Source organism: Monodon monoceros, unplaced genomic scaffold (genome assembly GCF_005190385.1).
Source record: "Monodon monoceros isolate NGI ecotype Baffin Bay Population unplaced genomic scaffold, NGI_Narwhal_1 Super_Scaffold_1, whole genome shotgun sequence".
Classification (NCBI taxonomy): Eukaryota; Metazoa; Chordata; class Mammalia; order Artiodactyla; family Monodontidae; genus Monodon; species Monodon monoceros.
Genome location: NW_021703765.1, coordinates 86,136,960 through 86,161,027, shown reverse-complemented (window position 1 = coordinate 86,161,027; position 24,068 = coordinate 86,136,960). Strand labels below are relative to the sequence as shown.

The 24,068-nt window shown below is 65.5% G+C and overlaps 1 protein-coding gene across 3 annotated transcripts; it reads right to left on the bottom strand.

Moving 5' to 3' along the window:
- On the bottom strand, positions 1-22,228 carry ULK1 (unc-51 like autophagy activating kinase 1). Of its 3 annotated transcripts, none has more exons than XM_029220053.1 (28): positions 21,966-22,097; positions 21,524-21,703; positions 21,405-21,446; positions 13,669-13,701; positions 13,336-13,372; positions 12,472-12,645; positions 12,316-12,389; positions 11,986-12,087; positions 10,934-10,992; positions 10,764-10,846; positions 10,338-10,388; positions 9,907-9,995; positions 8,984-9,137; positions 8,244-8,304; positions 7,951-8,040; positions 7,334-7,459; positions 6,736-6,884; positions 6,525-6,611; positions 5,802-6,070; positions 4,941-5,134; positions 4,546-4,655; positions 4,316-4,459; positions 3,769-3,962; positions 3,497-3,669; positions 3,299-3,417; positions 2,740-2,897; positions 1,815-1,950; positions 1-1,720 (listed from the first exon to the last, which is right to left on the bottom strand). In XM_029220053.1, exons 4-28 carry the CDS (start codon positions 13,696-13,698, stop codon positions 1,665-1,667), a joined length of 2,919 nt encoding a protein of 972 aa, XP_029075886.1. In that variant the 5' UTR covers positions 13,699-13,701; positions 21,405-21,446; positions 21,524-21,703; positions 21,966-22,097; the 3' UTR covers positions 1-1,664. The 3 variants fall into 3 exon arrangements, with proteins under 3 accessions (XP_029075886.1, XP_029075895.1, XP_029075877.1); XM_029220044.1 differs by having other exon boundaries at positions 1,021-1,720; positions 21,524-21,616; positions 21,966-22,228; XM_029220062.1 differs by lacking the exons at positions 21,524-21,703; positions 21,966-22,097 and having other exon boundaries at positions 12,472-12,601; positions 21,405-21,417.
- Between the last annotated feature and the right edge of the window lie 1,840 nt (positions 22,229-24,068).

The window sequence follows — 24,068 nt, the reverse complement described above, 5'->3', positions numbered from 1 at the left end:
TGGGGGTGGGGGTGGGGGTGGGGGGGCGGGTGACACAAACGTCTTGTAAGGTAGACCAAGGGCAGAGAGCTGCGCTGTGGAGGACAGGCTGGGTGGGCGGTGCTCACCCCACAGCCCGGAGGTCGCCCGCGGACAGAGCCCAAGGGGCCCCTCTCACGGCGCCGGGGCCCCTCTCACGGCGCCGGCCCCCCAGAGGCCCCGGTTCCAGCCAACCGTAAAGCAATAAATACGGACATTTTCTGCGCAGGAGGAGAAGCTCAAGCCACCGGTGAGGAGACAGAAACGAGTCCCAGGGCTGCTCTTCTTCTGGGTCCAAGCACAGAGGCAAGATTTCAAGTATCGCAAGAGAGAAACGCGTGGGGTCTTCGCCTGGGCCTGTGGTGAAACCTCAGCGCCGGCGGTGCTGGGCTGGGGCGGCTCCCTCTGCATCCTTGAGGACACGTTCGAGAGGAGCTAGGCAGAGCCGGGCAGACCAGAAAAGGGACCCCCCCCCCCGAGCCTGGAAGGTGGCCTCCCCGCCGACCCCCCATGGCAGCCAGGACCTGGTGAGGGGACAGAGGGCTTGACATCAAAACCTCCTGTGAGAGCTGGACAGGTAGGTTTACGCACAAAAGCAGTCCTCAGCTGCCCGCCGTCTTCAGGCAGGGAGCAAGGGCAGGGGTAGGGCCGCCCTACAGGCGGGAGGGCGGACGGCCACGCGCAGACCACACGCGCCCAGCGCCACCGGCGCCCGGGGTCTCAGCATCGCTGCCGAGGCTGCCCCGATCCTGCCCCCATCCTTTCGGAACAAAACGTCAACTCATACGAGTTTTCTTCTTTTAAAAAAAAGAAAAATGAAAAAGAGCTGCAGAAGATAAGACACATCTTAGGAGTTAAGTGTGAAAGACGGCAACAACGTCTGTGCTGGGTTTTGGAAGCTCGGTGCTTCGTACTGTCCGTCCCTAAAAGAACATTTAAATAAGACGGCTGCTTCGCCTCGAGAGCGACCCGGGCGGCAGGCACAGCACACGCGCTCGCGGAGCTGTCTGCACACGGATATGTGATTACGGGTGTGTACACGTGCCTGGTGGTGCAACAGCCGGGGCCGAGCGGCAGCCCCGGGTCCAGTCCACCTGCATAAAGTGCTGGGTGATTCACAAAGCTGGGCGGTGGTCTCGGGGGAGGGAGGGGTGGGAGCCAGGAGGACACACCTTTTGCTGGGTGGATCCGCTGGGCAGGCCTGGCGGCTTTGGCTTGAGTGGGCATCACGGTCTCAGGGCCTCTGCTTGTCCTCAGCGAGACAGCCCTGGGGTCTGGGCGGGGGCGGGGGATGCCCACACATCCCCACCTGCCATCGAGGCAGCCGGGAGAGAAGTTCAGATTGCCGGCTGGGCGGGGAGTTCTGCCCGTCAGCCAGGCCAGGGGACTGGCCTACGTTGAGGTTCTGTGCGGGGCCCTCCAGCACCCTGAAGTCCACGGCCGCGGAGCCCAGGAGACAGAGACGCAGCCTGAGGCCTGGCTCCGGACACTGGGTGGGGAGCCACGGTCCTTTCCCCAGCACCAGCGAGTGGTGTCACGGCCGTGGGCTTGTCCCTTCGAGTCCGGCCAGCACGCTGCTCCCCACCCCATGGATCGGCAGTGAAGGTCCAGGCCCCTTGGGCGCCGTGGGCCGGGCCTCCAGGAGGTCAGGCACAGATGCCGGTCAGCAGGGCCGAGAGTCTCCGCTCGATGCACAGCTTGCCTGGAGCGAGGGAGGGAGGGGGGGCGGGCACCACGGTGAGCGGGCAGCAGCTGCCACCTCCCGCTCCCGCTCCCAGGGCCCAGCGGACACTGACACTTGGCGATGTTCTCCACGTCTGCCTGGTCCGAGAGGATCTGCTGCAGCCCCTCCATGAGCAGCAGGGCCTTGTGGTAGCGCTGGACACAGTCCTCCCGGCGGTGGAACATCTCGTCCAGGGCGGCCGACTGCACCTGCCGGGTGAGGGCGGAGGCTAGGCCCAGCTGCCTTCCACAGAGACGGGGGACCCAGGGCTGACGGCCGCACGAGCCACAGGGCAGCACGCTGTGGGCGCCGCCGGGTCACGCACAGTCTCGACAGAGGCTTGCTCGCCGCAGGCAGCCGGGGTTACAGGGCAGGCGACCGGCCACCCGCACCGGGCAGAGCACTCCCTCGGTCCCGGTCATGTCAGTGATGGTCACCCCTGGGGGAGGGGGAGCTCGGGGACGAGGAGGCCAACTGTTCCCGAACGTCTCTTCGGGCTGTGTTTTTACTGCACGAGTGAATTTTCTCAAAAACAGGCATTGCCTCAGAAGCAGCGCTTTTTGGGCACAAGGACCCCAAAGCAACAGACACAGAGCACTGAGCAGGGCCCCTCCAAGCCCCTCTTGCCTTCATGCCGTAGCTCCCAGCTGGGCTGCCTGCGTTGGTTCCCTCTAGAGAAGAAGGAACCAACTCACCTGCTAAGAGCCTTGAAAACCAGGTTCCCCATTTTCCAGGTAAGAAACCTGAGTTTCAGGGAGGGACACGCCTGGGCCGTGGAGCCTCACAGCGAGGCGGAAGCCCAGGTGAGCTCCCGGCTCCCCACCAGGGCTGGAAGGGCCCGGGTGACATTTGCTGGCTGAGGGGACAGCGTAGTGGAACTTCCCACCCCGGGAGTGATGCCCCCTGAAATCCGGCGGAGCTGTGGCCGTCAACCCGCCCCTGCCGGCTCCTCAGCCCGCTCTCCCGGCCCGGCCCCACGTGGGCCCCGCCTGGCATACCGTCTGCACCGCGTGGCTGAAGATGAGCTTCTCGGCGGCGACGCTCTGGATGCGGTCTAGGAGCCGCTGCTTGTCTAGGAAGAAGCGCTGCAGCCGCAGGCTCAGGCCTTGGCAGGACACCACACTCGTCTTGTACAGCTCGTTCAGCTTCCGCACCACTGTGGGAGGCGCCCCGGCAGCTCAGGCCGGCCCCCAGCAAGGGAACCCACACGACCAGCGGGCAAAAGCCCCTCACTCCGTCCCCGGGGCGCTGTCCGACCCCACCTCCTAGGTGCTCTGCTCGGCAACTCACGCTGCGCCTTCCCGCCCCAGGCCCATGGGGGCCCTGCCGCAGGGCCTTTGCACCTGCCCCCCGCCCCCACTATCCCTCCCCGGGCTGGGCCTGCACCAGGTAACCTCCTCAGGAAGGCCTCCCTCGTCACCTCTTCCTCGCTGACCTTCTCCCAGAGATAGCTATCCCTCCCTCCCCAACTCCCCTGCCGTGAGCTCAGGGTCTCACGCCCCGAACACTGCTGCTGCCGCCACCGCCGCCACCGCCACCGGCCGAGGCTGCCCTCACCCTGCTTCACGGTGGACGACAGGCAGAGCTTGCCGGCCCGGATCTGGTCGATGGCGGTCTGCAGGCCCGAGGAGAGGAGCTCGGCCGCCTTCAGGTAGAGCACCAGCTGCTCCGCGAAGCTGGAGGGCGGCAAGGACGCGTCAGGGGCGGAGCCCGCACTCCCGCTGCCTCCCCGCGGGGCCCGCTGGGCACACCCACCTCCACTCGCGGCTCAGCAGGCTGATCTGGTCGGCCACCACGCTCTCCTGCAGCTGGTACTCAGGCCCCCCGGCCGCCTCGCTGGCACTGCCCTTCAGGGCCGCGATCTCCAGGACGTGCTGGACAAAGTCGAGCGTGAAGCGCAGGCTGTGCAGGATCTCCGTGTGCTCTTGCTGGGGAGACGGGGCCACTGAGGGACGCACCTCGGCACCGCCACCAGCCCTGCCCGGACGCCACGCTGGGCCAGGCGCCTGCCCCCGCCCGGCCCTCACCTCCATGAGGGTCTCCTCGGGCAGGTCGGGGGCCTCGAAGGTCACAGCCCCCTCCAGGTTGGCGGCAACGGGGTCGGCAAAGCTGCGGCAGTGGCTGGGGGCGGGTACCTCGAGGGGGGCCTCGCCGTAGGCCCCGGGCGCCAGGTGACGGGCGGAGGAGGAGCCTGCCGAGCCGAGGGGGCTGGAGGGGCCCCCTGTGGGGAGAGGGCCGGCCGCCCTCCCCATCAGGCCTCCGCCACTCTGTGACACAGAGCCGGTCCCCACCCGCTCCACTCCTGCCCCTCTGCGAGCACGCGCCCCAGCGGAGGCCTCACCCCTCCCAGGCCCCCGCCCACTGCAGGGGCACCCCGGAGTCCAGGGCCGGGGCTTCAGGGGCCTGCCTGTGGGAGCCGTGCCCCCGAGCCTCCAAGGAGGACCCTCCCAGGGCCTCGCGTGAGGGTAGCGCCTGGCTCAGCTCCTGACTCTACAGCGAGGGTCCCTCCCGCTTCCTGACGGACGGTGCGGGCCGCTGATCCGCCGCAGCCGTGAGGCCAGCGACGGTCCTCACCTGAGAACATGGTGGCACGGGGGCCCTGGGGCGGCGTGGTCCCGCCGGGGGGCGAGCCCACCGTGAACACCACGGGGGAAGGGCTGCCGGCGCCCCCGGCACGGGCTCCCGGGTGCAGGTTCCCTCCGAAGCCAGCAGACGGCCCTGGGAGAGCAAGAGGAGGGGCTCAGGGTCTTCCCGCCGCGGGCACCCCCACTTCCCAGAATGCTCTCCGGCGGCCCCCCACGCACCGGTCTCCATGGGCTTTTCCTGTAGGCTGTCCACGCTGCCTGAGTCAGGGGCCTGCGTCCCAAAGGCAGCCTTAAGGAGCAGATCCGTGAGGCGGCCGGCGCTGAGGGACCTGCAGGGTGAAGGGTGGTGAACACGTGCCCTGCGCCACCCAGGGGATCCAGAGACCCAGGCAGGGTCTGGGGGCCCCGCAGTCTGGTCAGCATGCCCAGCCTGTCCCGACTGTGCTGGCCACCCGGTCCTCCCACCCACCCCGGGCAGTTACTGTCACCCATTGAACAGACGCACGAACTGAGGCTCAGAAGGGGTTGAAGAGGGAGTGAGGTGCCCACAGACAGCAGGCAGGGCTGGGTCTCTCCCCCCGCAGGCCACGTCGGGGGAGTCCCCACCCACTCACCTGCCAAAGGAGCCCTTGGTGTCCTCGGTGGGCCGCAGGCCGGGGCCCAGCTGCTGCCCCTGGAAGGGCCCCGCCTCGGAGAGGTCGGGCAGCGTCCGGTTCCGAGGCGGCGTCATCACCACGCCCTGCCGGGCCAGGAGAGTCAGCAAGTTCTGGGAGCTGGGGGTCTTGGTGAAGTCGAACGCGGGCATGGCCTAGGAGGGGCAGGTTAAGTGCTGAGAACGACCCGCCACGGTGACATTAACATCTCGACGGGGTCAGCAGCGCTGGCCTGAGTCTGCAGGGCCCCACGCCGCAAAACCCCAAACTTCCACGACCCAGGTCTTCACAGCAAAGGTGTGAAGGCTGACTCCACCCTGTGCTGGAGGACAGTGACACACGCAGACGCACGCGTCCAACACAGGCCATGCACGTGTGCACCTACGCCCTCACAGAGACACCACGAGGTAGCAGCAGGTTCTGGCCCCATTTCACAGACAGGAAGACTGAGGCAAGGGATGAGTTAGGTAATGTGCCCATGATGGCAGCCTGGGTTCTCTGGGGCTCTGGATGCTGGGCCAGGGTCGGGACGTTTCCGGTCAAGGGCCAGAGAGCAGGTGTTTTGGCTTTGGGAGCCAGTCTTCGTCACGGGGACGTGGCCACCCCACACGTGAACAGGGAGACACGGATCCAGCCAACAGCCAGTGCAAGAGGTCTCAGCACAGAGGGCAGGCGCTGCTGTGCTGGAGCACACCAGCCCTGCCTCTGGCTTCCGGGGCCCCTCAGGTCCTGTGGGAATCCCACCAGGCAGAAAGCCCGGCGGCCCGAGCACATACAGAGCCACTCCCCACCCACCCCCCTGGAGGCCCGTGGCCCTGTTACCTTGGTCGGGGAGCCCAGAATAGGGGGCAGGGGGTTCCGCTGCAGGAAGTCGGGCAGCTTGGGCGAGCCGCGCAGGGGCCGGCAGGACTGCAGCCCATGGGAGGGCTGCGGGGGGCTGGCTTGCGGGTGGCCGAACGCCACGCCCAGCGGGTCCGTTGGGGGCTTGGGCAGCTTGGGACGCACCACACGCAGGTCGGACAGGTTCGGGGCACTGTGCAGGCGGCAGCCCAGCCCGGCGCTGTGGGGAGAGTGCTCAGGTGCGGAGGAGCCTAGGGCGGGACAGGACGGGCCCAATCACAGCTGTCCCGAGGCCTGCCTGGACCTGCCCACACGACCAACCAGGACAGTGTACAGAGACCCCCACGCCTGCTCAGGATTCCCTTTACCCCCGTGGCCCCCTGTGCCGCACTGCACCTACGCTCCACTGCGCACCTGAGGAAACAGGCACAGAGGAGCTGAGACACCTGCGCGAGGTCACACAGCATGGCGGGGTCGGGGTGGGATCTGAGCCCCACAGTGGGCCTCCGTAAGCTGAAGGCTTAAGCTTGTTAAAATAGTCTCACAGAGTTTCCTGCCTTCTTTTAACGCGTAAGAAATGACAGTTGTGAACCAGGAAAACGGACTCTATCCCAAGCAGCGACAGGCCAGCCCAGGGAGGTCAGCCCAGCTCCTCCGCCCCGCCCAGCTCCACCTGCACACCCACGGGGCCGGAGCTGCACCTACCTGGACGAGGGGACCTGCCACCCCGCATCTCGGCTGCTTGTGGGGAGGGCGCCCCGCTCCAGCCTGGCCGCTCAGGGATGGTTCCGACTTGGGGGCAAGAGGGGTTGCCAAGGTCAATGTGGGACAGAGAGTGAGTCCCTCCCCCGCCCCCCGCGTGGAGACTCCCAGTCCCAGCTCCGAGGCTGGGTCCACCAGCGGCGTGCAGGCTCACCCTGGGGAGACGGCGTGTAGGGCCGGCCCCCACCCAGGGAGAACTTCCTGGACAGGGCGGCTCCGTGCTCGGCGTGAGACGGGGGTGACAGGCTGGCCCGTGCAAAGCCCAGCGGGCTGGTGCTGCCTGACCTGCGGATGGCAGAGGACCTGCGGACGCAAGCAGGCACAGGGTGTGAGGGCCCCAGCCACGCCCAGCCAGGGCCACCAGCATGCCACGTGTCTGTCCCCCTCCGTTCAAGTAACGGGCCTCACCAGCAGCCACAACCCGGTGGGAGCCGCCAGTCCCTGCCAGGGCAGCCCCCAACCCACAGGGGCTTCTGTGAATTACAAAAAAAGGTGCCCTCTCCTCTTCCAAAACGTACGAAAATCGAAGTCAGTTTTGTGGACACAAGACACTTCACTGACATCTACCAGAAAGCCGTCACGGTACAGCCTGAGCGTCAGTGTGTCCACAGAGCGGTGGCGCTGACAGTCGTGCAGTGTGCAGTCTGCACAGCCGTGCGTGTGAGATGGCCCCGCACCATCCAAGTGGGCTGCGTGGGGTCCTCACTACAGTCCTCTAGGATGTGCCTGGCCACGGGGGCCCGTGCACTCACCGCGCCGCCTGGTACTGGGTGGGTGACTGAAGGCTCTGCTCAATGCGCTGGTAGTTCTGCACCTGAGTGGGGACTGGGATGGGGGCCGAGGCCCCGCACCTGCTGCTGGAGGATGCCCCGGCCCGGCTGTGTGGGGAGAGAGGTTGGGGTCACCGCGGCTGGGGCGCTGGGCTGAACCCCAGGCCCTAACATCCCACGGCAGAGGCCACTCCGGGCCACCTGCTTCCTTGTTTCTGCACACGGCCAGCACTGCTTCCCTGGTACCCCATGCCCCCCACTCTCTGCACCCAGGTGGCTTCTGGCTGGGACCAGCCAGTAGCGAGGTTGGGCCAGCTCCTGCCGGCACTGGGAGTCACTGCCCGCTTCGCCCCACAAGCTCGGGAGGGGGGGAGGGAGCGACGACACTGGTCTCTGGTGGTTCCGGTAACCACCCCTGGGCCCCAAGCCCACCCTGCATCCCTTCCACCACAATCCCTTCCTTCCGCTGGACCACCCACAGGGCCCTGGCACCCTGCCGGGGCTGAATGAAGGCAGGGCCTCTGGACACAACCGCTTCCTGCAGGATACGACTGGGGCTGGGGCGCTGTGATGCTGACTGCGCCCCGGGCCCCGCTTACCCTGAGGGGCTGAGGGAGCTGCTGCAGGGCGGGGAAGGAGACGGGGTCCGGCCGCGGCTCTCCAGGCCAGCAGAGGCCGCCAGCGAGCTCCTGGCGGGGACAGGGCGGACGGCAGGGCCTCACGTTCAGGCCAAACCAGCGCAGACCCTGGCCCCTCCTTGGGACTCCGTCCTGCACTGGGCACAGCAGACTCGGCACTTCCCAAACTGTCTGGCCCAGGCAGGTCAGGGGACAGCCTGAGAGCAGGCGTCGCCCTCCCCGCAGAGCCGGCGGGTCTCGGGCTGGGGGCTTACCCGCTGCACATCAGGCTGTCCGGTGGCGGCTTGGCACCGACCGCCTCGGCCACCAGGTCACCTGTGGATGGGACACGGGTGAGGCTGGGCCCAGGCACCTCTTCCTGGGCGGGCCCAGGCACCTCTTCCTGGGCGGGCCCAGGCCACGGCAAGCCCAGCACTCTCCCGTCCCCGCTTCTGTCGCTCGCGCTGACAACCCCCTTTGCCTGTCTGGACCTCACGGCACTCGGAGACCCTGGTACCCTCCCCACACACCAGCCTTCAGCGAACCCCAGGCTGGGTGTCCACACCTCCCAACCTGGGCCTCACCCCTCCTCCAGGACCGCTGGGTCCCCACCTTCCCGCTGCCCTCCTTGAGCTGCCGGTGGCTGGGTACAGGGCCTCTCCTCCCCTACGGAGCCAAGCCGACAGGCTCAGGGTGGCCCGTCGGACACCTGGGCCTGCTCCCACCTGGCCCCGGCCCAGGAGTCTCAGGGCGGCCAAGGCCGTGAGAGAAGTGCCAGCAGCCGGGGTGGCGAGGGGAACTGAGGACCCGAGAACAGAGCTCTGCGGGGTTGGGTGGGGGGCAGCAGCTCCCCCCTCGGAGCAGGCGCTCTGGACGCTCCGCGGCGGGCAGGACTCAGCTCTGACTCTGGCCAGGCTGATCTGGGGTAGAAACTTCCAGAAGCCCTTTCTTAGGGGTTCCGTCTGGCACGTCTGCAGCGATCTCCCTGCCCACCACTGCCTGGTGGCCCCCTGACCTGGAAACTGGGCCGGGACCATGACGAAGTCATCAGTGTCACAGGACGAGTCCTTGCTGCTGCCGCCCGAGTCCCGGGAGCCCTGCAGGAAGCCGGCGGCCTCGGCCGGGGAGGTCAGGGTCTTCTGGAGCTGCTGCTGCATCTCCCCCAGGGACTGGGGGTCAGAGGGGAGGCCGCTGAGACCCGGCCCCAGGGCCTGGGTGAAGGGGGCCATGGGGACGAGGCAGAGGCTCTGCACGTTCTCCTCCCCAAGGCCGCTGCTTCTCCGGTGACCTCCCCACGGGAGTGGTCACCTCACGGAGCCCCCTGCTGCCCAGCACGAGGAACCGCTTGGCCCCCAAAGGCTCCAGAGGCCCCGTGTCAAGCGACTCCCCCCCTGCCCCCCGTGGCCCTGCACAGTGCTCGGGAGGTGGGGCTTCTGGAAGGTCCACCTTCGGGCGTGAGCGAGCCGTGCTCTCCGCCACCAGCCTGGCCCTGGCCCCCACCTGGCAGGACGGACGGACAGACAGACGGCCCAAGGGAGGTTCAAGCCCCAGTGCCCCCGCCCCCGAGCACAACCTCGGCAGACCTCACCCCAGCCCTGTGCCGGGGATGCGGGCTGCGGGGCGGGTGGGCTCCCAGGACACGGGGCCCCCACCCGTGGCCACCCGCGCGCCCGTGCACATGCAGGCGCGGAGCTGACACGGTGCTGAAGAGACCGACGGGACACAGGGACCCTGAAACAGGGCTCCACCCGCTTCTAACTCTGCCACATTCACAAGCAGAACGTTTCTGAGTCTGGTGTGATGAGACCAGACGACACAGCAGAAATAAAGACGCGAGCTGGGGCGGGGCGGGAGCCTGACGAGGTTCCTGCGGACGCCTGCATGCCCCGAAGCTGAGGCGAGAGGAGCCCGCAGCCTGCCGCCCTGCACGTGACTCACCGGTGGGGAGGCCAGGTGTGAGGTGGAGCTGCTGCTGGAGCTGCTGCCGGACCCCGAGCTTGGGTACGAGGGCACGGGCACGGGTGGGGCTGGCAGAGGGCGCGGGTCAGCACCCGTCAGCATGGGATGCTCCGCTCCCACCCTGCCCATGTCAACCCCACTCCGAGCACAGCTGCCGGCTCGGGACACGCCCCGCCCCAGAGGAACCCGGGGACCGGGAGGGGACCTGTGCGAGGGCCCGCCCTCACCTCTCCAATCCCACCGCACCAAGTCAGTTGAGCTCGAGCCCACCCCCTGGCCTCGGGGGACCCTGGGGACCACAGGCTGGAGGAGGGCTGAGGAGCTGGTAGCCCCCAACCTCCCGGGGTGGGGCTGGCAGCCCACAGGGAGAAGGGGGGGCACGGGAGTGCCGAGACCCTTAGGGGACTCACACTTCTTCACAGCGGCACTGGAGTCAAGGAAGGGGTGATGGAAAAACTCATCTGCAGGAGGAGGGATGGGCCCGGGCTCAGGAGGGTTGAGGCCAGGCCCCCCCGTCCCCTGGGCCCTGTCTCCGCTGCCTCACTCCAGGAACAGAGGGAGGCAGAGCCCCAGCTGGCACCCCCAGTGCGGCCCAGGCCCGGATCCACCCACCCTGCCCACGGTTTTCCCAGCAGTGCTGCCCATTGCAAAACTGGGGATTTTACCATCTCCACTGCTGGGAAAGGAGCTGCGGGCCCCGGGAAAAGCCACTCACTGCCAGCACAGGGCCCCTGGGAGTGGGGTGTGCAGGACGTGGGGGGCAGGGGCGCAAGCCCTAGGGCCCTGACCCCCCAGGCCTGTCGGGCGAGGTGGCGGGCCAGGCAGGCGGTGCTCACCGAAGTCCATGCGGTCTCTGTGGTTGCGCTGAAGCAGAGACAGGAGCAGCTGTCTCAGCGGGGCCGAGGTCTCCCGGGGGATGCTGGGGGCACAGGGCACGACGTTGACAGGGCAGCCTGCCCAGGGGCGGGGGGGCGGGGTGTCTGTGTCTGGCGGGAGGGGCACTCACGGGGGGACCAGCGTCTTGTTCTTCTCATAGAAGAGGCGGAGGTCCTGGGGGCTGCTGGCCTGGAAGTGAGGGCCAGGGGGCCAGGTGTGAGTGTCCCTGCTGCTCTCAGCCACTAGCCGCTCAGAGCCTCTGTCTCCCGAGAGGCCCCTGGTCCAGCACTGCCAGCCTGTCTGTCCAAACACTGAGCGCCCTCGCATGCTTCCAAGGAAGGGGGCCCCCTCCCCGCCAGCCAGGCTGTGGAACCACAGGGACCACACAGGGGGGCCAGGGGGGCCCAGAGCAAGGATGCTGGCTGGGCCCCCTTCCCACCTGGTGCGGGTGCATCCTGGGTATCTGGTGTGACCGGTCATGTGCTTCTTAAAATTAAAATGTGGCCCGTGCACCCCACCCCAGCAAAGGGCCCCAGAACAAGCTCGCCCCCTAAGTGGGCCCCGCCCACACGCCTGTTCACGTGTCACGCGCTCAGCACTGCTGTGTGCCAGGCACTGTTCAAGGCTCGGGGGGTACAGCCGAGAGCAAGACAGCCCCTGCCTTCCCAAGGCCAACATGGCAGTGGGGGACGGCCCTCCGCTAGTCGCCTGCTCACGTGCAGGAAACGGCAGGCAGGGAGGTGCAGGGAGCGGGGATGGGGGCAGCCTAGGTCACCGGGCTGGCAGAGGGCGCTTTGGAGCAAGCTGGCGACAGTGGAGAGCTGCCGGGTCGGCCCACGAGGCCAGCACGGGATGCGAGGGCCTGCGGCACGGGCTCGGGGCCCTGGACCCTTTGGGGTCCAGCACACAGCAGGCCACTGCCTTCCAAATGCAGGGTGTACCCCAGAGCTTGGGGTCCTCGTACCAATTTGGTGGGTCACGCCAGCCCTGGAATGGGCAGGAGGGAGGCCACGAAACTTGGTTCAGACGTACATGTGGACACGCACAGGTACACCCCAGAGCCAGTGGAGACTCCGGCCTCGGCCCTGAAGTGACTGCACGGTGGGGAGCTGGGCGGCCACGGCACTCCGGCAAGGGGAGGCTGCAGGGCTGAGCGCGCCACACCCTCTGCCGGGGCCTCACCTGGAAGGGCGCCTTCCCTGTCAGGCACTGGTACACGATGGTACCGATGCTCCACAGATCCGCCTTCCCGTCGTAGTGCTGGGACATGATGACCTCGGGGGCCTGCGGGGGTACAGTGCGGTCGGCGCGACGGCAAGAATGGACGCTGAGCGTGCGCTGAGCGAAGTCTGGCTCCAGCCAGGCGCCAGCCAATCATACCACACGCCAGCCGAGTGCCACAGACGTGGCGGGAAACGGTACAGCCATGACGGCTGCCACCCAAAGTGAGGCCACAGGATGGACACGGGAGGGAGCCCCACCGCGGGCCCCCCTTCCGACAGGCCCACCTACCATGTACATGGGGGAGCCGCAGAGCGTGGCCGCCATCATGTCGCTTTGCAGGTACCGGGCAAAGCCGAAGTCGGCTGCGGGCGAGGAGAGGCGTGAGGGGGCGGCCGCGGCCCCCGGGCCTCCGCCGGCCTCCCCGGGCCCCGGCCGCCACCTCACCGATCTTGACCCGGATGTTGCTGGGGGTGGCACGGCGCCCACCAGGGTTGGACAGCAGGAGGTTCTGGGGCTTCAGGTCCCGGTGGATGATGCCCTTGCTGTGCAGTAGCCGCACGGCACCGGCGATCTGCTGCAGGAAGAGCCGGATGGTGTCCTCGCTCAGCGTCCGCATGGCTGAGGGGAGACGGGCTCCGTGGGGCGCAGCTCGCCCGGGCGCCCCAGGCCGGCGGCGTCCCGCCCCACATGGCTCCCGCGCCCCTCCCTGCGGCCTCCAGGCCCATCGGCCACGCCGTCTGACCCTGAGCTGCCCCGTGTCCGCTCCCAGCCTGCGAGCCCCGCGCTGCTGCCCAGCACACCCCGCCCCTTCTCAGCTGAGGGCCACTTCGCGGCAGCTCCCTCTACCCGCTGCCCAGGGCATGCACCACGGCCAGCGGCTGTGCGATGAGCCCCAGGCCCGGCCTCAACGGTGGTCCCCCACCCGCGCCAGGACCCTGCGAAGGCCCGCCCCCTGTGGAGAGCCGGCCTCCACTGGGGCCCAGGACAGGTCTGGCCCCCGCAGAGCAGCCGACTGGCGACCGGGACCCTGCCGGGCACCACATCCACAGCGGGCCGCACGGGGCCCCGCTCAAGAGTGACCCTTGCAGACCACGTCTGCCCCGAGAAGCCATCCCTCGTGGTTCTGACGCAGCATGTGTCCCCAGTGGGGCTCCGCTCCCCCTTGCATCTTTCCCAGCAGGCGCCAGGGGGATGGGAGCCTCCGCCATCACCATCAGGCCCAGGAAAGCTCGTTCAGGCCAGGCCACCTCTCAGAATGGGTCAGGGTGAGCCTCGGCGCAGCCCATCCCGCCGCAGGTGTCCACTCACTGTGCAGGTAGTCGGCCAGATCGCCGCCGTTACAATACTGCAAGAGACCAGCCACACGCCTCGGTCAGCGGCCAGGGCAGCCCCTCCCGCCGTGCCCGGGTCTCCCACCACCCTACCCCCGGGCGCCTGCTCCCTGGGCACTCGGTGCCCTGTCTCCAGCCTGGGCAGGCGTCCCCCGCAATCCGTGCTTGAGGAGGTCAATGGGGGTGCTCGCCGGTGAGGCGGCCCGAAGCCCACGGACATGAAAACAACTTCTCACCGCAAGGTGACAAGGGGCCTGAGAGCCGAGAGGGCCCAGCCTCCCCGTCCTCACAGCTGGCCTCCAGGACTCACCTCCATGACCAGGTAGACAGAATTGGCCATTTCCTGCAGGACACAGAAGAGGCAGTGAGAGGTGGGCAGCAGCACGCCCCGCCCCCCAGTCTGGCAGCCGTCTGGGAAGCCTGGCTTGGCCCCAGTGTGACCCGGGCACCCGGCACCTGCAGCTGCCCTCAACACACTGCCTGGGCTCAGGCAGGAGAGGCCATTGAGCGTGGACACTGGCTGGCCTGGCAGCCCTGGGGCCTGTCATGCCAGGGCTTAGCCAGTTCGTTAGTGGCCAGGAGATGAGGATGTCTGAGAGCCAAGTGGGCTTGAGTGACCGGAGAAGCAGCCAATCAGATCACTCCATCTGTCAAGTCTGGGGAAGGGGCCGAGGACCCAGGAGAGGTGTCAGGGGTGGAGCAAGGACCCCGCCTCCCAGGGGCAGCCCTCAGCAACCCAGGTCTCCATCAAGGTCAGGGTCAGCCCTGGCCCGGAGGTTCTGACAGGGCTCAGCTTGCTCTTCTATGAGTGGTGAGTCCTGGCCAAGTAGAAGCACTTAGTGGGGGACCCAGGCCCCCAAGAAGGGACACAGCGAGGGTGTGAGGGCCTTGACTCTCAGGCCACGGAAACTGCTCCTGGCTCTGGAATCAAAGATGCCAGCAGCATTATAGGTTGGCGCCGCCAGCCCACTGCCGGCCAGCTTCCGGCTCAGCCCTTGGCCTCGGGTTGCCACCAGCATCCACAGCTCGGTCCATGACAGCAAGACTGAGGAGCCCGTTGCTCAGGCCAGCGCACAGACACCTTCCCGCACTTACGGTCCTGGCGTCCGTCTAGGAGGGGCCCCTGAGACCCCCAGGTCACGGATGAGGAAACTGAGCCCAGCGAAGCGAAGTCAACCAGGCAGGCGGGGTCCTAACCGCTCTGCTCTCCTGCAGACAGTCCCCTCCCCTCTTTCCCAGGCAGGGTCTTCCCTAACTGAGGGGCCCTGCCAGCCAGGAGCAAGTCCCCAAGCCCCTTCAGCACCAGTACACTGCTGGGCCTTGGGGACCAGGAACAGCCCCTCCCCGCCGCCCAGCAGAATGCACCGAGTCCCCATTCCCCACTAGCACGCTGCTCACGGGCAGCTCCAGCTTCTAACCCCCACGGGGCAAGGGGGCAAGTGCGTGAGCCGGCCCCGGAGCTCTCAAGGCATGGGGGGAGCCCCGAGGGAAGCCTGGGTGGGAGGAGGGAGGTGGCTGCAGGAGGGACATTTCTCAGCGGCCTTTGGGGGAGGGCACCCAAGGCCCAGACAGACTTGATCCCCAGCAGCGGGCCACCACCCCGACCTGGCAGGACAGAGGACCCCTGATCAGTCACCCTACCCCCAGGAGGTTGGGCCTGGGCTCAGACCCACACCAGTAGAACACAAAGCCACTGGGTGACACCCCAGGTGTAAATGTCAGCCCCCTGAAACAAGAGAAGACCCCTACGGGACTGCCCTGGTGGCGCTGTGGTTGAGAATCCACTTGCCAATGCAGGGGACATGGGTTCAAGCCCTGGTCCGGAAAGATCCCACATGCCACGGAGCAACTGAGCCCGTGTGCCACAACTACTGAGCCCACGCGCCACAGCTACCGAAGCCTGCGCGCCTAGAGCCCGTGCTCCGCAACAAGAGAAGCCACCACAGTGAGAAGCCCGCGTGCAGCAATGAAGGCCCAACGCAGCCAAAAAAAAGTAAATAAAAAAGATACATTTATATCCAAAGCAAAAGAGAAGCCCCCATGCCTCCAGAGTTCCCCCAACAGAGGGGCTGTGGGTCCAGGACAGGGACACTCCGGGGAGCAGGGCTGAGAGGTGGACACTGAAAGCTCCGGGGGCTGGCTGGGCTGCATGCCCCACCCTGCTTCCCCAGGTCCTCACTCAGTGGCGTGTCCGGCAGGGATGCAGAAGCCTTCCCAAGTGCCCAGCCGGGCTCCTCTGGGAGGGGGCGGGCTCCGCCCACCAAAGCAGGCCCTCCCTCCCCCCCCCGCCCCCCCCACCCAGGAGAGAGGCGGGAGCTGCCTCAGCCCAGCACGCAGGCCCCGCCCTCCCAGGCCAGCTGTGGGGAGAGATAATGCAGGGAGAAAGTCCCCGCCGCACCCACGACTGCGACCAACCCCGGCGGGGTTGGCAATGGGGACAGAGGGGTACCAGGAGGAGGGAGATCCCAACAGAGGGAGGCTCTGAGAGCCGGGTGCAGAGCCGGAGGCTCCCAGGCAGAGGGGCCAGAGATGAGGACCCAGAACTAACCCAGGAGATAGAACAGCCACTCCCCGTGACACCCAGGCCACCTGTTCCCTCACCTGCCGTCACCCTGACCACGGCCACCTCTGGGGACATGCTTAACAGGCTCCCGAATTCACCCGCCAGGGAGCAGCCTTGTCTTTAGTGGCCCAGAAGTGCCACACCGCTAGAGGGGCAGTGCAGGGTGGGGCCCAGGCACCCCCAGCTCTTGGCTGCCCTCCCGACAGGACCCCTGCTCCCCAGGAAAGCCTCCGATCACCCACCGAGCCAGGACGGGCAGGGGCCGGATGACAAGGACAGGAGACAGATGCAGCATCCATGCCCCCCGAGGGTCCCCGAGCAGTCACCCAGGGCTGGCAGAACCGTGGCTGGATGGGACAAGGGGCCTGCCAGCTGGGAGGTGAGTCCCCTGTACCGCCTGCTCCCCGAGTCCCGCGCAGCCTGGACCCCACAACCTCCTGCCCCAGAAAGGAGGTGCCTGTGCATCAGGGACGGCATACTGCCCTCTGCGCCCAGGAACCCATGGGACCCCCGCACAGGACCCCGAAACCCACTCCAGCTGGGGGCGCTTCCAAACACCAGGCCAGACGCCCTCCCTCCCGCGGGGCCACCCCACGGGGCCCGCCGCCCACTGGCTCGGGGCTCCTAGCCCTCTCCGCTGCCTGACATCCTGGACCCCCGAGACCTCCCTGAAGCCTTCCTGGTGCCCCCCGGGCCTCGGCGAGCCCTCAGTGAGCAAAGACCAGGGGCCCTGGGGCCCCTCTCCTCCCCCGATCTCTGTCCCTTCACCCCGTGGGTCACCCAGCAGAGACCGAGCGTGTTGCCCGCAGGCCCTACTGTGCACGGAGCCCAGAGGTTCAGGGCCTGAGGGGGAGAGCACAGCAGGGCTGGGCCGGGGGAGTTGTGCCCACCTCCCCTCACCACGTGGGATTCGGGCCCGCGGAGGCCCGGCCTCGGGGTCCCCCACTGCCCTGGCTTCAGAAGGCCCCTTCCCCGCCCGCAGCATCAGCTTGTGAGGCGCCAACCCCATGGGCCGGCACGAGCCTCGGCCACGCCTGCAGCGCCCCCAGTGTGGCGGTCTCCAGGACGGCTGCGTGTCCGGGCCCCCCTGAGGAAGCCGGCTCTCCAGGCTCCCCGGGGGGGAGGTCAGCACGGCCTCGGTGGCACTGCTGGTCTGCCCCTGGCAGCCTGCTGCCCACCCAAGGCCCGGAGAGGTCACGCCTCGGCTCTCCTCCTCCTGAGCTAAATTTGGTCTCCACGAGCTCCCCCAGGCTGGGGGACCAAGTGGACTGCAGACAGCAGGCCGCCTCCTTCGGGGTCGGTCCAGACTCGGCCTGGACACTTGAAAGGACCAGGACTGTTTCCTGGGGCTGTGGCGGCCGCCGAGCCAGAGGGCTCCCCTCCTGGGGAAGGCGGATGAGGGAGCTTCTGGCCGCGCTCTTGGCCCCAGGAGTCCATCATGTTCTTAATGCAAAACCACCAACACGGCTGAGGCGCTGGCCCACCGGGCCTCCAACCTGCAGGGAGCACAGCGGGGCCACCCCATCCCACCAGTACCCCCGCGCAACCTGAGGAGCGGGCAGGTCCCATCGACGTCCCAGCCAACTTAAGGGGAGGAAATGGGCACAGAGAGGTCCTGTGATTCTGCCTGGCATCCGGGCACCAGAGTCCTGGCCGCTCCACCGTGCATGCGGCCCCCAAGGAAGGGGGCCGTGAACGCTGACCTGCACACCTCGAGAGGACAGGCGAAGCCCTGAAGGCGGGATGAAGCGGCGCCCTCTCCGTCTCTCAGTGGCGCGCCCACAGGCCCTGGGGACCGGGCTGGCCCAGGTGTCGGGGCCAGGTGTCCCAAGCAGCCTGGCACGGGTGCCCGGGCACGCGGGAGGCCGCCCTGCCTCCACAGGGTGCTAAGGTGCTTTGCTTAAGAGGATCCCAGCTCCCGGGCTCGGCCGAGCCTGCTCTGTCTGGTGATCCTGGGCTGGGCCTGGTGGGCTGGTGGGCAGGTGGGCGGGCGGGCACTGGCCTAGTTAACCCCTTGGAGTGGGCCGCCCTGGCTCCAGAAGGAGGCAAAAGCCACAGCCAGGGCCGGAGCACAGCCGCCCATGGGAGCCGCGGCACTCCCCACCCCCAGGCTGGGCTCTCCTGGACAGCGCCCAGACGGGAAGGGATGCCCAGCCCCACCCTGAGGAGGAAGCCCACCCTTCCTCAGGGAGCCTCCTTCAGCTTCCATTGTGTGCCTGTGGCTCCCGGGGGCCGGGGAGCCGGGGGGAGGCCAGCTGCCCTCTCCAGCCCCCTTCTTCCCACACACCGGGCCTGCCCCTGACTCGGGAGAAGCAGGGGACACTTCCAGAATGGAAAACACAGAATCGACGTGTCCCTGCCCAGACCCACCAAGCCCGCCTGGGTCACGAAAAAGCAAGGCCAAAGGTTGGCACTGTCCTGAATGACCCCACAGCGAGGCAGACCTCTCCCCTTGACTGAGGTGTCCACCCACCCAAAGTCACTAAGGGTGGCTCTGTCAGCCAGGCCGGGAAGTGAGTCACCCAGCTGTGGGAACCAGCTGGACGGCGTGCTGGTCTCAGGAAGGCCCCCGTCCCAGGGCGCACGCTGGGCAGGGATGTCCCCTGACCCCTGTGATGGCCACTCTCCCCAGAAAGAGCACACCCAACCACAGCCCAGCAGGCGAGGGCAAGACCCAGAGCCAGCCGTCTGCCCCTCAAAGAAAGGAAAGGCCGGGGGCTCCCGCTGCCTGCCCACACGTCTGTGGGCCACAGAGCAGAGCACCACCCCAGAGGCCTCCCCCACGCACGCACAGCAGCCTGACAACAGTCACTATTCCGTATGGCCACGAAACAAAACCACCTCAACAGACAAGAAGCAACCTGAGGAGGAATATTTGCAACCTATCACAGAACAGCTTTCCTTAATATATAAAGAGTTCTCACCAACCAATATTTATATAGCACTTACTAATTAACAAGTACAGATCTAAACACTTAACATCCATAGACTCAAGCTGTCATCACAACCACCGTACGACACAGATGTACTGTTACCATCTCCCATTTTCTGGGTAACACTGAGGCACCAGGAGGCTGAGTAACCTGCCCAAGGTCACACAGGTAAGTAAATGGGTGAGTTGGGCTCAGAAAGGCAGTAGGGCGCAGGGCCCATGCTGTTAACCACAGTGCCGTCCAACCTCGGTAATCACAAGACCCACAGGAGCACATCCCTGGGTAGGAGGCATTCCTGGTGTTCACGTGCACACAGAGAGATGCTGAACCTCCCCCCAAAGTGAAAAACAGAACCATAAAAGATGTCATTTTCCACCTCTCAGGCAGGCCAAGATGAAAGTCTGATAACCGACCTCCTGGCAAGGATGTGGGGAGACAGGCGCTCCTGCCAGCAGCACTGCTGTGTGCACGGTCCATCCTCTACGGACCACAATCTGGCAACTGTTCCAAACTAAAATACACATCCTCTTATTTCTAGGAATCCACCCTGTAGACACACAGTCATGGCAAAGGTGAATCCAGGAGAGTCACCACCACACTGCTGACATGTCAGAATCCCAGAATAACCCCATGTCCCACCAGTGGGGGACTGGTGAGGTCAACTGTGGAATATAGGGCCACGGAACACCACACAGCTGCAAATAACGCCACAGTCACAGTCGTAGCAACGCCAGCACACACAGTGCTTACTAGGACCAGTTTCAACCAAACAACTCCAGACTCTTTGTTTTACAGAGAAAGACATGGACGCACAGACGGATTAAGACACTTGTTCCAGGACACACAGCTCGTTTAAGTGGCAGAGCCAGGACTGGAACTAGGTCACCTAGCTTCAGAGTCTGGACTCTGAACCTTGCAGAAAGAATGGGGGATAATTTTCTTGGGAGGAGAGGGGTGTCACTTCTCACATATGGATTGAGTTAATGTGGAGTGACACAGACCTTCTCAAAGACACACACTTAAGTGAAAAATGCCACAGTAGAACTGTAGATGGTGTGGCAGCAAAGAGGTACGTGAGGATGTGTCACTGTCCCCAGAGAGACCCTCTGGGGGAGATGGGGCTCATTGGGCCAGGGATGGTAGAGTCACCTTTTTCCACGTCCCTTTTGTACTGTTTCTTCATTTTTTTTTTTTTAAGCCAAATCATTAACTGTTTTTAAAAGCCATGATTTCCTGGGTCCCATGTGTGTCTCAGACAAGTGTCTAAGGACATGGGGAGCCACCCCACACCCCAAAGGCTGAGAGCACAGGGCCCCCGCGGGGGCGGGGGGCCTGCAAGGGAGAGGCTGGCTGGCCTCTAAGCACTTCCTCTGCACAAGGGAAGCCACAGCACTGCAAGCCCTGGAGGAAGTGGCACTGCCCACAACCAGGTGTGTGGCCCAGCCAGGATGGGAAGGAGGGCGTGCAGAGGCGGGGGCAGGGGACAGGGAAGGGTGGGAGAGGAGGAGGGGGAAGAGGGCCGCCCTCTTGGCCCCAGAACACAGCTTCCAGGCACTTCCTGTCGCTGTCACCTTGGACCTGGGCCCTCCCCAAGTCACCTCATGTCATGCCACAGCCCCCAAGGCCGCAGCCCCGCTCTGAAGGGGGAGGGAGAGGACAGGGAAGGAGGGAGGAGGCCACCAAAACACAGACAGCCAGGCTGGGAACTTCCCCTCAGCCAGGGGCTGGTCCCGTGGCCTCAGTAAACAGGTTTCTAAACCATTAGTCAGCACTTTGGCCCTCAGATCTGCTGCCTCAGGTTCCTGGTCCCCAAACTGGGTCTCCAGGGTCCCAGACCTGGGCCGAGGCCGGGCCCCCCCCCCACCGCCAGGCCTGGGGGCCCGGGGTCACTGGGGGAAACAGGCCGCGGTCCTCTGGGCCAGCTAGGCCTGAGATGGCCTCATCACCCGGGCACCCGCCTCCCTCCTGCCCGGGTGGCTGGCCCCAGCTGCCGGCAAGAAGGAATCTCCCTTAGCCCCGCCCCTCCCCCAGTCTGACACAGGGAGACAGTGGCCAATGCCAGGCCGCTGGGGTAATGTCAACAAACAATCCGCTGGCCCAGACAGGTGGTCCAGGCCGGCAGGGCTGCCCTTAACCTGCGCTGGGGACAGGACTCACCGTCGCGGCCGCTGGGCCAGACACCCCCGAGGGCCACGCTGTAGCCAGACCTCCCTCGGTGGAGCTGCGCTGGCGCCCCTGGCACTCAGGTGGCGGGGGAAGGTGGGAGCTCTCCCAACACGCCCAGAGGAAACCCAGGCCCAAGAACTGGGCTGAGGGTGGGGTCTCCAAGGTCCCAGCAGGCCTCCGACGCCCATCCACACAGGGGGGTGCCCAGCTGCTTCCCCCAGTACGAGACGCTAGCCTAGAAGAGTCCACTCCTGGCCAGGGTCTCCAGCACTTGGCTGGACTGGGACTTAAGTCAGCGGGGCCTGAGGCTGTACTGGGGCCAGTGGGGGCGGGGGCGGAGGGGAGCACAGCCCGTCCCCACCAAGACGGCGCCGGCAGCCTTACCTGGAAGTCATACAACGCCACGATGTTTTCATGTTTCAATTCCTAGGACAGAAACCCAGGTTTCCTGTGAGTGGAGCGCGCTCGCCCATCACCCGCTCCCCCTGCTGAGGCCAGCTCACCTTGAGGATCTTGATCTCCTTCCCCAGGAGAGTCTGCGACTTGGCCAGGTTCTTCTTGTTAATGCACTTGACAGCGACCTCCAGGTCGTGTTTCTGAAAACCAAGCGCGGGTGTCCCTCAGGGGCGGGGAACCCGGGAACGCCTTGAAGGCCTTGCCCAAGCCAAGCGCCCAGCAGGTCCCTGGAGATGAGGGGGTCAGGAGTGCATGTGAGGGGGACGTGGGGTCCCGGGGCTGTGGGGTGAGACGAGGGGCGCCCGGCTGTGTTCATGTGGGGTCCCCGGCAGGATGAGGGGGCCTCTGGGGTGTGGAGGTGGGGATGGGGGTGGCCGGCGGTGGGGATGAAGGAGGGGGGGAGTCCCTGGAGCGGGGGATGGGGAGAGGGACCCCGGGGCGGGGGGGCCGCCCTCGCCGGCGCTCTGTCCGGGCCGGCCGGCCCCTCACCTCGCGGTGGCGCCCCTTGAAGACCACGGCGAAGGCGCCATGCCCAATCAGGTCCTTGCGCGAGAACTCGAACTTGCCCACGGTCTCCAGGCCGCCGCGGCCGGACTCCATGGCGCGGGCCGGGCCAGGCAGGCCGGGGCTCAGGCGACGGCACGGGCCGGGGGCGGTGGGCAGGGGGCGCGCCCCATCGGGTAGCCCGGGCTGCGGACGCGATCCGACTCCAACCCAGTCTTGACCTGGGCTCCGACCCTAGCTCAGGATCCAGCTCGGGCTCCGGCCCGGAGACAAAAGAGCCGCGGCCGCCGGGCCCGGGAGCCTGAGACGCCGGCGCAAGCGCACAGAGTGCCGGGCGGGGCGGAGCCTAGGGGCTAGCCTGGCCGGGGCGGGGCGGGGCCTGCCGGGCGGCCGCGCTCAGTGGGTGGTGGCGCTGGCGGTGGGGCGGGGCCTGTTGGGGCGGGACCAGATGGTTGGGGCGGGGTCAGTAGCAGGCCCGCCTCCTTGGGAATGACAGGGTAGCTGCAAGCCTGGGCATGAGCCAACGGTCGCCCTCCAACCAGTTCTCCTGCTGCAGCCTTACACTACGTCCCTTGTCTGCGCATCTGGGGGGTGCACATGTGCCATAGCCGCCATTAATACCTGGGACGTGGCCTGTGTACCCCAGGGCTGGAGATTGGATAGAATAAATTCTTAGAAAGGGAACGACTGCGTTGCAGGTTATGCATTTAAAATTGCGCTCGATAGTTACAAACTGTCCCCCAAACTGCACCAAACCTAAGAAATAGCCCACAAGTCCTAAGGTTAGGTAAATCCTGGTGCATCCTTTCTATGGAATAATACACAGCAGATTCTTAGAGGCAGAGGTGCTCAGATAAAAAGTGCTCCAAGGGACTTCCCTGGTGGCGCAGTGGTTGAGAATCCGCCTGCCAATGCAGGGAACACGGATTCAAACCCTGGTCCCGGAAGATCCCATATGCATCAGAGCAACTAAGCCCATGCACCACAACTACTGAGCCTGCACTCTAGAGCCCACGAGCCACAACTACTGAAGCCCACGCGCCTAGAGCCCATACTCCGCAACAAGAGAAGCCACTGCAATGAGAAACCTGCGCACCGCAACGAAGAGTAGCCCCCACTCGCCGCAACTAGAGAAAGGCCGCGCACAGCAACGAAGATCCAGTGCAGCCAAAAATAAATAAATAAATTAAAAAATAAAGAAAGTCACTGGAGAGAGATGTGTGTATACCATACCTACATGTGTATATAGTTTTATGTATGTATATACGTATATAGGGTTCCTAGTACTATACTATGTATGCATATATAGTACATTGGGTAATTATAACAGCTAACCCATTGCTTACCATGTACCAGGCAGTAGTCTTTCCATATATTAATTTATTCCTCACAATGATCCCATGAAGTACTTACTATTATATCCCCATTTTACAGATGAGAAAATTGAGGCCCAGAGAAGTTAGGTAAAAAAGTCACACAGCCAGGGCTTCCCTGGTGGCGCAGTGGTTGAGAGTCTGCCTGCCGATGCAGGGGACATGGGTTCGTGCCCCGGTCCCGGAAGATCCCACGTGCTGCGGAGCGGCTGGGCCCGTGAGCCATGGCCACTGGGCCTGCGCGTCCAAAAAGTCACACAGCCAGCGAGAGAAAGAGCCCGGATTCTCTCACAGGAGAAACTGTTAACAGTGGTTGCTTTGGGAAGAGCCGGTCCTTTTCACTTTACGCCTTGAGTGTGAATTGCTCCTATAACCTCCCATTATTGTTTTTGCAAATGCAGAATTCTAAACAACCCTCCCTGCCACTCCCAGTCTTCAGTAATAGCCCTGGATGGTTGCACCAGCCTGTGGGAACACACTTCTGAGGGGTAGGCTCCCAGGCACTCCATACCCCGGACTGGGGCCAGAGACCATCAAAGCTGGAAGGGACAATGGGTCTCCTGGGCCACCACCTTTGTTTTCCAAGGACAATGTCTTGCAGTGCCATGTGGTCAGTCGTAGCCTGCCCTCAGGTCCTCATCCATCCCCTCACTTCATCCAATGACTGTTTTCTCAACACCCAGAGTTGCCACAGAAGAAAAACACAGAATCCCCT

Bases quoted from the DNA above. Each gene is read 5' to 3' on its own strand.
- ULK1 (XM_029220044.1), bottom strand. From the start codon at position 22,076: ATGGAGTCCGGCCGCGGCGGCCTGGAGACCGTGGGCAAGTTCGAGTTC. The intron at 9,996-10,337 runs GTGAGTCCCCTA...GCCCTCTGCCAG, and splicing joins CAGTGCCGCTGTGAAGAAGT to CCCCACCCGTGCCCGTGCCC. The intron at 1,951-2,739 runs GTATGCCAGGCG...CTCACCCGGCAG, and splicing joins TCAGCCACGCGGTGCAGACG to GTGCAGTCGGCCGCCCTGGA.